General features: G+C 39.8%; 1 protein-coding gene across 1 annotated transcript in view; it reads right to left on the bottom strand.

Annotated features, from left to right (window-relative positions):
• aspscr1 (ASPSCR1 tether for SLC2A4, UBX domain containing) overlaps nucleotides 1-15,397 on the bottom strand; it is a 313,012-nt gene that overhangs the window by 212,013 nt on the left and 85,602 nt on the right. The window contains exon 5 of the mRNA XM_063030554.1: nucleotides 9,122-9,179. Within this exon, the coding sequence (XP_062886624.1) occupies nucleotides 9,122-9,179 (58 nt within the window). The remainder of the gene's footprint in view (nucleotides 1-9,121; nucleotides 9,180-15,397) is intronic.

Here is a 15,397-nt window from a genome sequence, read left to right as displayed (position 1 = left end):
CAATGATTCAACATCATTTGATGAATCAGCACACCATCACCTTGACCACCTATAATGTTAACAGCCATGCCTCAGAGGTCTTAGAACCCAATTATAAAGCCCAGTTTGAAATGTAGCGTGAAGCATTTTTCCCTATAAATCATTTCCTTCTGGATCAAGCTATTACTGTACTTCTAAGTACACTTCGACAGGAATTTAATGTTACATTGATTATTATTTCAATTAACTTTAGATCACTTCTGCTGCAAGGTTAAAGGTGTTGCAATCCCTTCCAAGTAGCTGCCGAAAGACCTGGTGAAGCTCTCCATTTGCTTGATAAAGTATCACCAACAGAGGAATGTCATTGAAATATAAAGCAATGTCAAATACTCATATGCTTGTACCTGTTGACTATGTTGCTTGTTCTTCCATGTGTAAATTATTCAAGCATTTTCATATAGTATTTGCTTACAAAATAACTCAAGTTGACATATCCAATTCAAAACAAAACACTTCTCAAATAGTTCAAAGCATCAGTTAAGAGGAAGTAATCTTAAAAAGATGTGTCAAGAGCAGCAAAATTTTCGGAATTAAACCAGTGCTAGAAAAATATTTTACTTGGCTAGAGGATTTTTTCTGAACTTGCCTATATTAGCTGTTGCCTTGCCAAAAATTGTTCCTTGAACTTTTAATCAGAACTTAAAATGGGCAAAAAAATATTTGCTGTGTAGATGAGTAAGAATGAGTTGGACAAAGTTGATCTGCCTCGTAAATATTGTGGCTGCTAAAGCAGGTCAAAGACTGGAGACTCCAGCAGCAAATGGTTCACCTTCATAGTCCCCATCGTCTTCAACCATCTAGCAAAGGTGTGGACTACTCACCATGTATATGGGCAAGTATAGTTTTACAGCATTAAGAAGTTCATCACCAAATGAGACCAACAGCTCTTTGACTGGCACCTAGTCTAATAGCCTGCATGTATATCTCTTCCAGCATCAGAAACCAGTCCTACAGTTCACAGCATCTACAACGTACACTGCAGCAATTTGCCAACGCATCGTATAACACCCTCCTAAACCCTCAACTTCAATCACCTTGAGGAAAATGGCAGTGGGTGTATGAAAAAAACACCATTTACTCCTAAACTCAACTGATATGGCCTCAATTGAAGATTCTTTGAGAGTCACCTCCATCACTATTGCAATAATTGTTTGTTCATTATGTGTTGTGTCTTTCCATAACCATTATTGTCCTTGGCAAATTTTTCCACAGAAGTGATTTGACATTGCCTTCTTCTGGACAGTGTCTTCACAAGATGGGTGACCCCAGCCATTATCAATACTCTTTAAAAATTGTCTCCCTGGCATCAGTGGTCACATAACCAGGACTTGTGATATGCACCAGCTGCTCGTACAACCATCCACCACCTGCCCCCATGGCTTCATGTGACCCTGATCGGGGAGGTGGGGGCTAAGCAGGTGCTACAATTTGCACGAATGTGACCTGCAGACCTCCTTTGATAGAGATGTATTTCCACCCTGCCACCCATACTGAACTCTGATCATTGCAATAATAGTCTTAATTAATCTTACAATGTCACCTCCTCTTTTACATCCACACACAGCACCCTATCACACTTATACCCCAGAATGGTGAGTTTTCATCCTGGCTCTTTGTCAACCACGTCTCCATGATACCACATTCTCAGGATGACATTCCCAGCATCATATTTCCTAGCGATAATCAATGTTCCAGGTCATCTGCCTTACTGCTTGCATTCAATGTAATTTTAACTTTCTTATTCTTTATGTGCCTTACCACACCTGTATCTGCTCTGCCAAATAGACTGGCTTAATTTTTCTCCTACCTATTCGATATTGGGGCGGCGTGGTAACATAGCAGTTAGCGTGATTCAGTGCCAGCGACCGGAAGATCAGAGTTCAATCCCTTCTGCTGTATCTAAGGAGTTTGTACGCACTTCTCATGATTGCAATGGGTGCTCTGGCTTCCTCCCACATTCCAAAGATGTACGTACAGTTCAGGGTCAGTAAATAGTGGGCATGCAATGTTGTTGCTGGAAGCGTGGCAACACTTGCGAGCTGCCCCCAGCACATCATGGGGACGCTGGGGTGGTACGGCTTGAAGGGACAACTCTGCATTGTTTTGCTAAATAAATAAATATCTGGGCTGTGTCGGTTAATGACACAAATTATGCATTTCACTGTGTTTGGATGCATTAGATTGGGGTGTAGAATTGTTATTTTTCTTGCATTTTCCATGTAGTTAAGTTTCCTATGATTGCTTGTATTTTGAGATAATCACATATATACATGTAATTATTCAGTGTCTTTTCCAGTAATTATGGTACAGTTGCTTCTATAGTTGTGTAGAAACTTTTTCGTTTTTAGTAGCAGGTGTCACACTATTCTCTAGGTTAATTGTTATCAGTGGAATTTGTGATACCTCCAATCTGAGTGTGAGTCCTTTGATTTCCAGAAAACCTTTAGATCACAAAAGCAACAGGAGCCAACAGATGTTTTGATGTACTGTACATGTGACAAATTAAGCTCATCATGGTAAGAGTGGGCTCCTTCACCTCTGCCCCTCTGACCATCAACACAGGTGTCCCTCAGGCTGTGTCCTAAGTCCCCTCCTTTACTCCCTGTATACTCATGACTGTGTCACCACCCACAGCTCCAATTTGCTAATGATATTACATTGATTGGCCTTAACTCAAATAATAACAAGGCTGCCTACAGACAAGAAGTCATCTCCCTGACACAGTGGTGTCAAGAAAACAACCTCTGCCTCAATGTCACAAAATCAAAGGAGCTGGCTGTGGACTACAGGAGGAATGGAGACAAGCTAATCCCTATTGACATTAATGGCTCTGAGGTTGAGAGGGTGAACAGCTTCAAGTTCCTCGACATACACATCACTGAAGATCTCACTGTGGTCTGTACATACCAGCTGTACAGTGTAAAAGGCACATCAGCGCCTCTTTCACCTCAGATGGTTGAAGAAGCTTGGTATGAGTCTCCAAATCCTAAGGACTTTCTACAGGGGCACAATTGAGAGCATCCTGACTGGCTACATCACTACCTGGTATGGAAACTGTACTTTCCTCAATCACAGGACTCTGCTGAGAGTGGTGCAAACAGACCAGCGCATCTGTCGATATGAACTTCCCACCATACAGGAAATTTACAGAGAGAGGTGCGTTTAAAGTGCTCAAAGGATCAATGGGGACCTGAGTAGTCCCAACCACAAACTGTTCCAGCTGCTACCATCTGGGAAACTGTACCACAGCATAAAAGCCAGGACCAACAGGCTCCGGGACAGCTTCTTCCACCAGGCCATTAGACTGATTAATTCACACTGATATAATTGTATTTCTATGCTCTATTGACTGTCCTGTTGTACATATTATAAATTATACATTGCACATTTACACAGAGATGTAATATAAAGATCTTTACTCATGTGAAGGATATAAGAAATAAAGTCAATTCAATATTTCTCTGACGTCCCTCCCATCCGCTGTACATCTACTCTGTATCCCAGTCTCCTGCTAAACCAATTTAAACCTTCCCGATAAGCTCTAGCAAACCACCCATATCAAAATCCCTGTGGGGAGGCTTTGCCGGAGAAGGTCTAACTAGTATGACAGGGAAATGGGAAATATGGACACCTCCTCACAACCACCCAGGGCCCAAGGAAAACAACTCCTGCTTTTCCACATCTATATAACTCTAAGTCCCACATCCACAGAATCATTATGGTGAATCTCATCTGCCCAAGATACAGGAAGAATAAAAAAAAATCTACTGCCCTCAGCAGGAAACATACAACTGAATAAATTATAAAGAGACAAACATTTAAACAATGTGATAGTGAAGAAAGAAAAGAAATTTACTTCACTTTGGACTTAACACATTCACTTCAAAATGATAGGTTTACATTTGTTCATTGATTGTGAAAGAGAATCATGTCTACCTTCACCTAAAGGAATTTCTTCTGAATATTTCTGATGCCTCAATATTGACCTTGAGATTTCTGCCTTGGTATAAATGGAGAGTTTAATATTGTTCTGACAGACAGATAAGCAGTGTCTGAACATGGAACAGAACTTCAAGGAGTAACATTTCTTTGTTGGATGAATAGGATTTAGATCTTGGACAGACGCTTAAGGTGCCAGAACTGTACCTAATACAGGTCTATTGAATGAGCCACACAAGCTGTGTAGAACAGCTCCAGACAGAGAATTGTTTACATTGGCCAAAACCTTTGAGTTGTTTGGCCTTGAACCTTTCTTAATTTGAGCTCAAAAGGGATGAAGGAAGAACGGATTCTGCAACAATCAAACCCAGCCAGGATTCATCCCTCAAGCAACACAACAAAAACATCTTTAATCTTTTATCTTGAGTACTTAGGACTTTGCTGTCTTTCAAACTGTTTTCTCAATTTGGCTTAAAATCACCAAGTTCACTGACTCTGAAATGCCTTAGGACCAGAACATGAAAGCCAAAAGCAAAGGCAAGTCTTTCTCTCTCAGAACCATTGCAATATATGAGACAGGAACTTCAAAGCCCAGGTGACACCTTCTATGCTAGCTACAGCTCAACACTAGGATGTCCCAAAGTATCTACACTGAGGCTCTCCTATCTACATACAGACAGTGGATTCCAGTTAATTGGGCCATCAGTTATTCAGAGCAGCTACTTATATGGGACAACTCTTAAAGAACAAAAATGAATTGAGAAAATAGCCAGGATTCCTTCATTTATTTAAGACATTGTACTACTTAATTGAGGCAGGAGACTATTGCCAAAAATGTTGTCAATAATGTTAGTAGCATGCACCTGCGTGGCTGTTAGATACTACGCGGTGCTTCTAGAGAACAGTCTTTAAATAGCACCAGTTACTTGTGTTTGTATTCAAAAAGCAGTGATTTTTGTTACTGATAGTTGGCAAGAAGTAAGCAGTAAGACAATTCTGAACTGCATTGCTCACTGTGGGTTCAAGCATTCAAGCTTGGGGATGACAGAAATGGTCGAGTATGAAAACGAAATGATTTCACTACTTCAATGTTAGATGTACACAGAATTTGAAGGGGTTGACAATCATCACAAATGTTAGGATGAAAGTGAAGATTTGGAGGATGCAATCGTTGACAGCATTGTATGAAAACAGACCATTATCTGCAGTACCTGTCTATGCTGATTTTGTCCATTTACAGACAAAAGAACCTGACGCAGATTAATTCCTTCATCAATAAGTATTATTTTTATAGGAGCAGAGTAGTATTCCTAGTGTTCTAATTCCTTTTGTATTTAATTTAAATAGGTAATTTTCTACTCTGTTTTTAAAATACCTTTTTAACTATTTCCATGACACTTTGGCCAGACGCTTAATTGAGCCAAAATGTATTGGACCTGGTGCGTCCCAATTAACTGGAATCCACTGAAATCTATCTATTGGGGGGGGGGGGGGGAGGTGTGTGTGTGTGTGTGTGTGTGTGTGTGTGTGTGTGTGTGTGTGTGTGTGTGTGTGTGTGTGTGTGTGTGTGTGTGTGTGTGATATATATATATATACACAGTTATCTACAAAGATAAATTGGTATGTGTTAATTATTGATTATTAGTCAATTATTAACCAGAGTCCCACACTGACAAGTGACTAGTCAGTTCTATGACTAGTTTCCAGTCACCAGCCAATAGGCTGGTCCTGGACTTAGTTCATAATTTACTGGCATAATTTACATATTGCTATTTAACTATTTATGGTTCTATTACCATTTATTACTTATGGAGCAACTGTAACGAAAACCAATTTCCCCCGGGATTAATAAAGTATGACTACTATGACTAGTCTCACACAACCAACAGGAATTCTGCAGATGCTGGAAATTCGAGCAACACACATCAAAGTTGCTGGTGATTTTCTAAACTTCTTCTGTGTAGGCATCACCGGAAGAGGCTTCGCAGTAGTGAATTTAAAAACGCAAACAACAGGAAATCTGCAGATGCGTTCACCAGCAACTTTGATGTATGACTAGTCTTACACTGTTTAAAGGTTTTTCTTGACACTTTTATCATTACAAAAAAAAAAATTCAAAGAGCAATTTTCAAAGAACTTGTTATCATTACAAAAAAGAAAATTCTTAAGTCCGAGTGAAGGTAGACTTACCCATTTTTTCTTTTTTCCCTGTAACACTGTTTGAAATTATTATTTTTGTAATTAAATATTTTGAGACAGGGATAGTGACAGTTTGGAAAATAAACAAAAATCTGTAAATATTAGAAATAAAACAAAATGTGGAAAACTCAGCAGGTTAGACAGTATTTATGGAAAGAGGAGCAGTTAACTTTTCAGTGGAAATCAAGGAAACCCTGCAGGTGATGGAAATCTAAAATTTAAAAAAAACAGAACAAAAAAGGGAAATGGCCAGCAAATATTCAACCTCAAGTGTGAATTGTTTCTCTTGCCCCAGAAACAGCCTAACCTGCTGAAAAGCTTACAAAAAAATAGTGGATATAGCTCAGTCCATTACAAGTAAACCCCTCTCCACAACTGAGCATATTTACAAAGAGTACTGTTGCAGCAAAGCAGCATCCATCATTAAGGACCCCAAACCCCACCATCCTGACCTTGCTCTCTTCTCGCTACTAAATATCTAGACTACACACAGGTGATCGTCATTTAACCAATCATGTGACTTTTAAAACCAATTGGCTGCACCAGTGTTGATTTGCTGTGTCATATTACAGGGGTGAATATTTATGCAATCAATTATTTTGTGTTTTATATTTGTAATTAATTTAGATCACTTTGTTATAAAAAAGATCTGTTTTCACTGACACGAAAGGGTCTTATTTTCTGTTGATCAATGTCAAAAAAAGTCAAAATAAATCCACTGTGATTCAATATTGGAAAACAATAAAACCTGAAAACTTCCAAGGGAGTGAATACTTTTTATAGGTACTAAATATATTTTTTTTCTGTTTTTATTTCAGTTAACTTTTCAGGTCTGGGGTAACATCATCAAAACAAAAAGTGACTCATGAAGCTGGTAAAATTTCTTCATACATCTAATTATCCAGCAATAATTTCTTAAAACGATTTTTGAATAATCCAGTGCACAACCCAGATGCAGCAGATGCAGGCCCACCAGGAAGATAGTAAGAAATGTATACATCCCTGAGTTGCACTTGGGTTTATCCCCCTGCACCTGTAAGGTACAACTCGGTAGAGATCAACTCAAACTACTTTGAAACAAAATTGAAGATTTTTTGCACTCATTTTGTTCTGGTACTTTTGCAGCAAAAAGGGAAAAAAAAAATTACATCTCCCAAAGTTCTTTCCAATGTATGTTCTGAACATTCAAGAACTATAACAGCATTCTTCTTTCATCCGGGAAAAAACCTACCTGCAGGAAAGATAATCAATAAGATTGAAATAGTACAGAGAAAATTTATAAGGATGTTGTCTGGACTTGAAGTTAACAGGAAAGGTTAAACAAGTCAGGATTTTATTCCCTGGAATGTAGAAGATTGAGGGGAGATTTGATAAAGGTATGCAAAATTATGAGGGGTATAGATAGGGTAAGCGCAAACAGGCTGACGTTAGTTGAGACTGGAACTAGAGGTCATGGGTTAAGAATGAAGGGTGAAATGTTTAAGGAGAACCTGAGGGGGATCTTCTTCACAAAGGGTGGTGAGAGTGTGGAACACGCTGCTAGTGCATATGGTGGATACGGGTTCAGGTTCAATTTCAAAAGTTAAGAGAAATCTTGACAGGTACATGGATGGGGGGCCTATGGTTTGGGTGCAGGTCGATGAGAAAAGGCAGATCAATGGATTTGCACAGACTGGTTGGGCCAAAGGGCCTGTTTTTGTGCTGCAGTGATCTATGAGTTTAGATTACGGTCACCTGAACAACAATTTTAAGACACTCTCATATGCCTATTTATAACGAGGACAGCCTTTTAATAAAAACTGTACCAAGGGCAGGATTGTGCATGCCTAGAATTTTCCGTCAAACTTCCAATTCTTGACAAAGATGCCGAGATTGGAAAACTCTGGTGAATTGCTCGTGTTTCTTCACATGACCTTGCCTGGGTTACTCAAATAGTGTTAAGAGTAAAAGCTACCAACCCTGGAGTACGTCAACTCCTAATATATTATGAAACAGATTCAAGTTGTCTAAGAAGTGGTGGGGGCACAGACTCTCACAGATAAAAAGTATTTAGCAGTGTACCTGAGTCAGTAAGGCACAGAAACGCACTTAAATCCGATGAATTACAGTCAGAGGTTCAGAGAGGATCTCAGAAGTACCTTCTTCACCCCGAGAGTGGAGAGTACCTGCAACATACCGCCAGAGAGGCTGCGGAAGCTGAATCACTTACAGCGTTTAAGAAGATTCTAACAAGTACTTGATAGTCCGGGTGGTAGGGTGGAGATATACCTTTACTAAAGGAGGTGTAAGGTGCTCTTTCCCTTCGCTAGAGTGCAGGTCACCCTTGTGCAAGGTATAACATCTGCTTAGCGCCCCCCCCCACCCGATCAGGGTCACGTGAAGCCATGGGAGTAGGTGGTGGATGGTCGTATGAGCGGCTGGTGCCTATCACAAGTACTGGTTATGTGACCACTGACAACCAGGCAGAAGACTATTAATACTGGCTGTGGCTCATCTGTCTTGTAAAGACACTGCCCAGAAGAAAGCAATGGTAAACCACTTCTGTAGAAAAATTTGCCAAGAACAATCATGGTCACGGATAGCGAAAAGAGTAAGAATAACAGATGGAAAGGCAGATTAAAGACAGATGGAAGAGTATAATTGCCCACGTCATGTGGCTCGGCACATAATGATGATGGTGATAACTTGATAGTCAGAAAGGACATGGAGGACTGAAAGGACAATTTCTATGCTGCATAACTTCATAACGACAAATTCTTGGTGAATGCGTTCTTTGTTCCTTCCATCAGAACAACTATAACTGCAGGAAACTGAATCTGGAAACTCTACAACAATTGGACCATTTGTAAAGGTAAGGTTAGGCTGAACAAATTGTCACAATAATTTGATAATTTGTAGACAGTAGCTGATTAATAAAAGGCAGGGCTTTCTTCTCTCTGCTTACCTCATCTCTCATATAGACACAGACTGGAGTAGCTTCCAACAGTTGCTGTTCAGTAATCCTAGCAAAACAGGAAAAAACTGTCAACATTTGGTCTTGTACAGAGCAAAAATATTTATCACCTTGGTGCAGGGAGCACTCGCAATCAAAATATAAAGCAAAGGCAATAAAAATATCATGAACCCTTAAGTCTTTTGACTGCTTTCTTCAGAGGTCAATACCACACAGATTTTAATTTGATCCACGGAGGAATACCTTGGGTAATCCAGTTGCAACTGCTAACATGTAACTATAAACAGCTGTTAACATCTCCACACTCAAGGCACACTCCAGATGTGTATCCATCTGCCACAAGCCCAAAGGTGTTGACAGTAAAAATACCATAGATGGGGGCTATAGCACTTCTGTGGTGTCACTCTCTGTGCCAACATTGAAGTGAATCAAACCTCACCTGGCTTTGAATAAGGTGCTCTTTTGATCATTTTAGCAACATCTGTGGCCAAAGAGTCTGGTTGAAAACTGTTGACAACATTGGTTTTAATTAAATGCTGTGCAAATCCAACAAGCTTTTAAAGACAGAGCTAGTTATTGAATTTCACTTTCATCTACATCTCTGTCAACTGTTAAGAAAATCATAGAAGGTATATATATGTCCATCAAGGCAGCATACCAAATCTTCTTCGAAAAAAATTCTTAATTTACCAATGTTACATGATTATTTGTGTTGGATTAGGATGTAGATATGTCATTTTTCTTATAGTTGAACTTTCTTAGCTTTCTTGTTTTTTTTTAAGATAATCACCGACATTTAATTGTTCAGTGAATTTTCCAGTAACCATGGTATAGTTACTTCTGTATTTTTATAGAAGCTTCTTAGTTTTTCTGCAGCAGGTGCCACGCCACTTGAATCTGGCCAGTTTATCAGCCAATTCATATCACTGGAATGTTGTATTCTTTTTTGTTAGAGCTGTTTTTTTTGTAGAAGGTGATAATGAATTCTTTGCTCTCTCAGCTCTCCTTTGCTCATTATTTGTTCTTTTAACACTTTAAAAAACAACCGTAAGCAGCAAATTTTATGCCTCATTCTGAACTTCCAAAGGACCTCTGCATCACCATGATCCAACACAGAACAAAAGCACTATTTCTCCAATCTGACAGACAAAGTTTATATTGAAGGCTCTGAATAATAACTTTCCAAACTATACAGATGATGCACTTTCTCAAGACAAAGCAGCAAAAGATTATTGAAGACTAAAAACTGAAGATAAGAATAAAAGCAGATAAGCAGTGAAATGCAAACACTGTTTTTGTATTTTCTGATGGCATTACTGCAAAAGTTGTAACACAGCAGAATCTGAATTAAGTTGATTATCTCTAACATGTCATAAAATTTGTTGTTCTGTGGCAGTAGCACAGTGTGACATATTTAAAAAGATTACTATATAGTAAGAAATCTGATAAATGAGTAGTGGAAAATGAGAGCAAATAGTGCAGAAGGCACAAAGCACTGAAGGAGTCAGCAGGTCTGACAGCATTTATAGTGGGGTATAAACAATTGACATTTTGGGCTGAGACCCTTCATCAGGACTGGAAAGGAAGGTGGGAGAAGCCAGAATAAGGAGGTGGGGGGGAGGTGAAGGTGTACAAGCTGGCAGGTGATAGGTAAGACCAGGTGAGCGGGAAGGTGGGTGGGTGGGGGAGGTGAATGAAGCGAGAAGCTGGGAGGCGATTGCTGCAAAAGGTAAAGGGCTGAAGAAGGAATCTGATAGGGGAGGAGAGTGGACCACAGAGGTGAGTGTGATGAATATGTGTGTCAACACAAATAGATATTGATAAGTCACGCAAACAAAACTTCCTGTCAAGAGAAGACATTTGACTAAAAATTGTTCAATGTCAATGCCCTTTGTTACTTTTGCCAAAAATGACTGCACGGCATGATCCCCACCACTGATTTTAAATTCCCAGCAACTGAAACCAAGAACCAAAAAGACAAACAGAAAGCAGACAGATTCCAAAACCACAGTCCAAAAAAAGACTGGATAATTAATCTAAAAATGCAACTGAGAGTCTTTCACAATAACTAGCGTGATGCTATTACAGCATGGGCATCGAAGTTTGGAGTTGAATTCTGGCACCGTCTGTAAGGAGTTTGTACGTTCTCCCCATGACTGCATGGGTTTCTTCCAGGTGCTCCGATTTCCTCCCACAGTCTAAAGACATATAGTAGTGAGTAGGGTAATCGGTCATTGTAAAATGTCCTGTGCTTAGACGCGGATTAATTAGGCGGACGGCCTGGCAGCGCACGGTATCTCTAAATAAATAAATGTTCTAGAAAAATAGACAGTGCATTATTTTACAAAGAAAACTACACAATTTTTCCAATTAAAATTATATTTAATTTAATACAATGGTAGTTTACAACAAACTGAAGGAAAATGATCTCCCTACTCAGAATCTTAACGCATGCCCTTTATTCATGCTTCAGTGATGCCTTTAAGTGTTGCTTTATTGGTCACTACACATTAGTTGTATGACTGGAAACTCCTTCCTGTAATGTTATGTAATCTCCCTCGAGTGTCATGGAAAAAATAAGTCATAAACGAGATCATAGAAGTACAAATACATCTAAAATAGGTCTTACAGAATCAGAATCAAAATCAGGTTTAATATCTCTGGCATATGTCAGATCTGTTGACTTTGAGGCAGCAGTACAATGCGATACATAATAATAGAAAAGAAAACTGCCTACTTTACAAGACGACTTAGGGAATTTCATTGGTTCCTTGTTCCCAAGTAATTTTACTGTGCATAAATTAGCATTTTTCCAGACAGTAAGTTTTAGACCACAAGACCTAGGAGCAGAATTAGGCCATTCAGCCCATCAAATCTGCTCTGCCATTCCATCATGGCTGATTTATTATCCCTCTCAACCTCATGCCCCTGCCACCTACTTGTAACCTTTGACTTCCTGATTAATCAAGAACCTATCAATGTTCACCTTAAATATACCCAATGACTTGGCCTCCATAGCCATCTGTGACAATGAATTTCACAGATTCACTACCCTCTAGCTAAAGAAGTTCCTCCTCATCTCTGTTCTAAATGGACATCCCTCTATTCCGACTCCCCCACTACAGGAAACGTTCTCTCCACATCCACTCCATCTAGATCTTTCAATATTCATTAGGTTTCAGTGAGATCCTCCCTTATTCTTCTAAACTCCAGTGAGTACAGGCCCAGAGCCATCAAAAAACCTCAGCATTATATCCTTGCTTTTACATTCTAGTCCTCTTGAAATGAATGCTAACATTACATCTGCCTTCCTCACTACCAACTCAATCTGCAAGTTAACCCTTAGGGGATCCTGCACGAGGACTCCCAAGTCCCTTTGTACCTCTGATTTTTAAATTTTCTCCCCATTTAGTAAATAGTCTATTCTTTCTACCAAAGTGCATGACCATACACTTCCCGACACTGTATTCCATCTGCTCCCTCTTTGCCTGTTCTCCTAATCTGTCCAAGTCCTTCTTTAGACACTCTGCTTCCACAATGGTGCCTGCCCCTCCACCCATCTTCGCATTGTCCACAAACTTTGCAACAAAGCCATCAATTCCAGTATGCAAAATCATTGACATATAACATGCAAAGAAGCGGTCACAAAACTGACCTCTGCAAAACACCACGAGTCATTGATGGCCATCCAGAAAAGGCTCCCTTTATTCCCATTCTTTGCCTCCTGCCAATCAGCCAGTCTTCTATCCATACTGGTATCTTCCCTGTAATACTATGGGCTCTCATCTTGCTAAGCAACCTCATGTGTGCCACCTTGTTAAAGGCCTTCTGAAAATCCAAACAAATAACATCCACTGACCCTCCTTTGTCTATCCTGTTATATCCTCAAATAATTCCAACATTTGTCAGGCAAGATTTCCCCTTTAGAAAGCCTTGCTGACTTTGGCCTATTTTATCATGTACCTCTAAGTACCCTGAAGCCTCATCCTTAATAATAGACTCCAATATCTTTCCAATCTCTGAAGTCAGGCTAACTGGCCACAATTTCCTTTCTTTTGCCTCCCACCCAACTTCAAGAGCGGAGTAACATTTACAATTTTCCAGTCCTCCAAAACAATGCCAGAATCTATTGATTCTTGAGAGATAATTCCTAATGTCTCCACAAAATCTCTCCAGCTACCTCTTTCAGAACCTTGGGGGGGGTGGGGGAGCAGTCCATCTGGTCCTGTTGACTTATCTACCCTTCAGACTTTCCAGCTTCTCATGCACCTTCTCCTTGGTAATAGCAACAACACTCACCTCTGCCCCCTGAAACTCTTGCACTTCTGCAATTCCACTAGTGTCCTCAACATGAAGACTGACTCAAAATACTTACTAATTTCCTCTACTATTTCTTTGTCCACCCTTGGCTCTCCTTTATTCTTTATATATCTGAGAAAACATTTGGTATCATTTTTTATAATATTGGCTAGCTTACCTTCATATTTCATCTTATCCTTCTTTATGACTTTTTAGTTGCCTCCTGTTGGTTTTAAAAAGCTTCCTAATCCTTTTAACTTTCCACTAAATTTTGCTCAATTAGATGCCCTCTTTGGCTTTTATGTTGGTATTGACTTCTCTTGTCTGCCACAGTTACCTCATCCTCTCTTTAAAATACTTCTTCATCTTTGGGCTGTACCTTTCCTGCACCTTCCAAATTGCTCCCAGAAACTCCAGCCATTGCTGCTCTGCCATCATCCCTACTACTGTCCCTTCCCAATCAACTTTGGCCAGCTCTTCGCTCTCATGCCTCTGTAATTCCCTTTACCCCACTATAACATTGATACATACAATTTTAGCTTCTGCTTCTCAAACCGCAGGGTGATATTGTGATCACTGTCCCCTCAGGGTTCCTTTACCTTGAGCTCCCTAATCAAATCTGGTTCATGACACAACACAACACACAATCCAGAATTGCCACTTCCCGAGAGGGATCGACCACAAGCTGCTCTAAAAACCCATCTCATAGGCATTCTACAAATTCTCTCTCTTAGAATCCAGTACCAACCCGATTGTCCCAACTTACCTGCATATTGAAACCCCCCATGACCACTGCAACATTAACCTTTTTTTAAATGCCTTTTCTATTTCCTGTTGTAATTTGTAGCCCACATTATGCTACTGTTCGGAGGCTTGTATATAACACCTATCAGGGTCTTTTCACCCTTGGAGTTTCATAACTCTACCTACAAGGATCCTACATCTTCCGATCCTATGTCACCTCTTTCTAAAGATTTGATTTCAGTTTTTTTTTAACCAACAAAGGCATCTCACCCCCTCTGCGTAATCTGCTTGTCCTTGCAATACAATGTGTATCCTTGGATGGTAAGCTCTCAGCTATAATCCTCTTTCAGCCACGATTCAGTGATGCCCACAACATCATACCTGCCTATCTCTAAATGCGCTACAAGATCATCGGCCTTATTCCGCAAAGCATGTGCATTCAAATATAACACAATTTCCAGCTGATCAACACATTTCACTGAAAAATAACTTGTTCAGACCACTTTATATTAAGTGAAGAAGTCGCTTTAAGCCCCAGGAGTTCCCAAGCTGGAATCCATGGACCCTCCCGCTAATGGTAGGGGGTCCATGGCATAAAAAAGTTTGGGAACCTCTGCTTTAGGCAATCAGAATTGCTTTGCATGCAATAAGCATGAGAAATGCACACTAAACAAAAACTAATGAATAATTTACTCTTAGAGAAAATATCTGAGATATTCTGATGTAATAATGCAGATTTTCTCATCCTGGAAAATGTAGGTGAACAAAATAACAGTATCACCTCAATGCATCATAATACACAGGAGGAAAGGAAAACAATTAGGAAGTGTTAACCCAAGAATTTTTTGGTGTATGTTGTTGTTGGTAAAATACAGTACTGTAACAGACTATGATATAAACATCTGACTCCTTCATTACTTTTTTTAATATGTTTTACTTTAGAGATACAGTGTGGAACAGGCCCTTCTAGCCCAACAAGCCACACCACCCAGTAACCCATTTATTTAACTCCTAGTCTAATCACAGGACAATTTACAATGACCAGTACATCTCTGGACTGTGAGAGGAAACAGAACACTCAGAGGAAACCATTGCAGTCAGGGGAAGAACGTACAGACTTCTCACAGGGAAAGCTGGAATTGAACTCTGAACAATGCTCCGAGCTGTAGTAACGTCACACTAACCTCTAGGCTACTGTGGCGCCCCAACGACCTTGTACAACCA

The sequence above is a fragment of the Mobula hypostoma genome, chromosome 22 (genome assembly GCF_963921235.1).
Source record: "Mobula hypostoma chromosome 22, sMobHyp1.1, whole genome shotgun sequence".
Taxonomy (NCBI): Eukaryota; Metazoa; Chordata; class Chondrichthyes; order Myliobatiformes; family Myliobatidae; genus Mobula; species Mobula hypostoma.
This window is presented reverse-complemented; position numbering and strand designations above follow the sequence as displayed.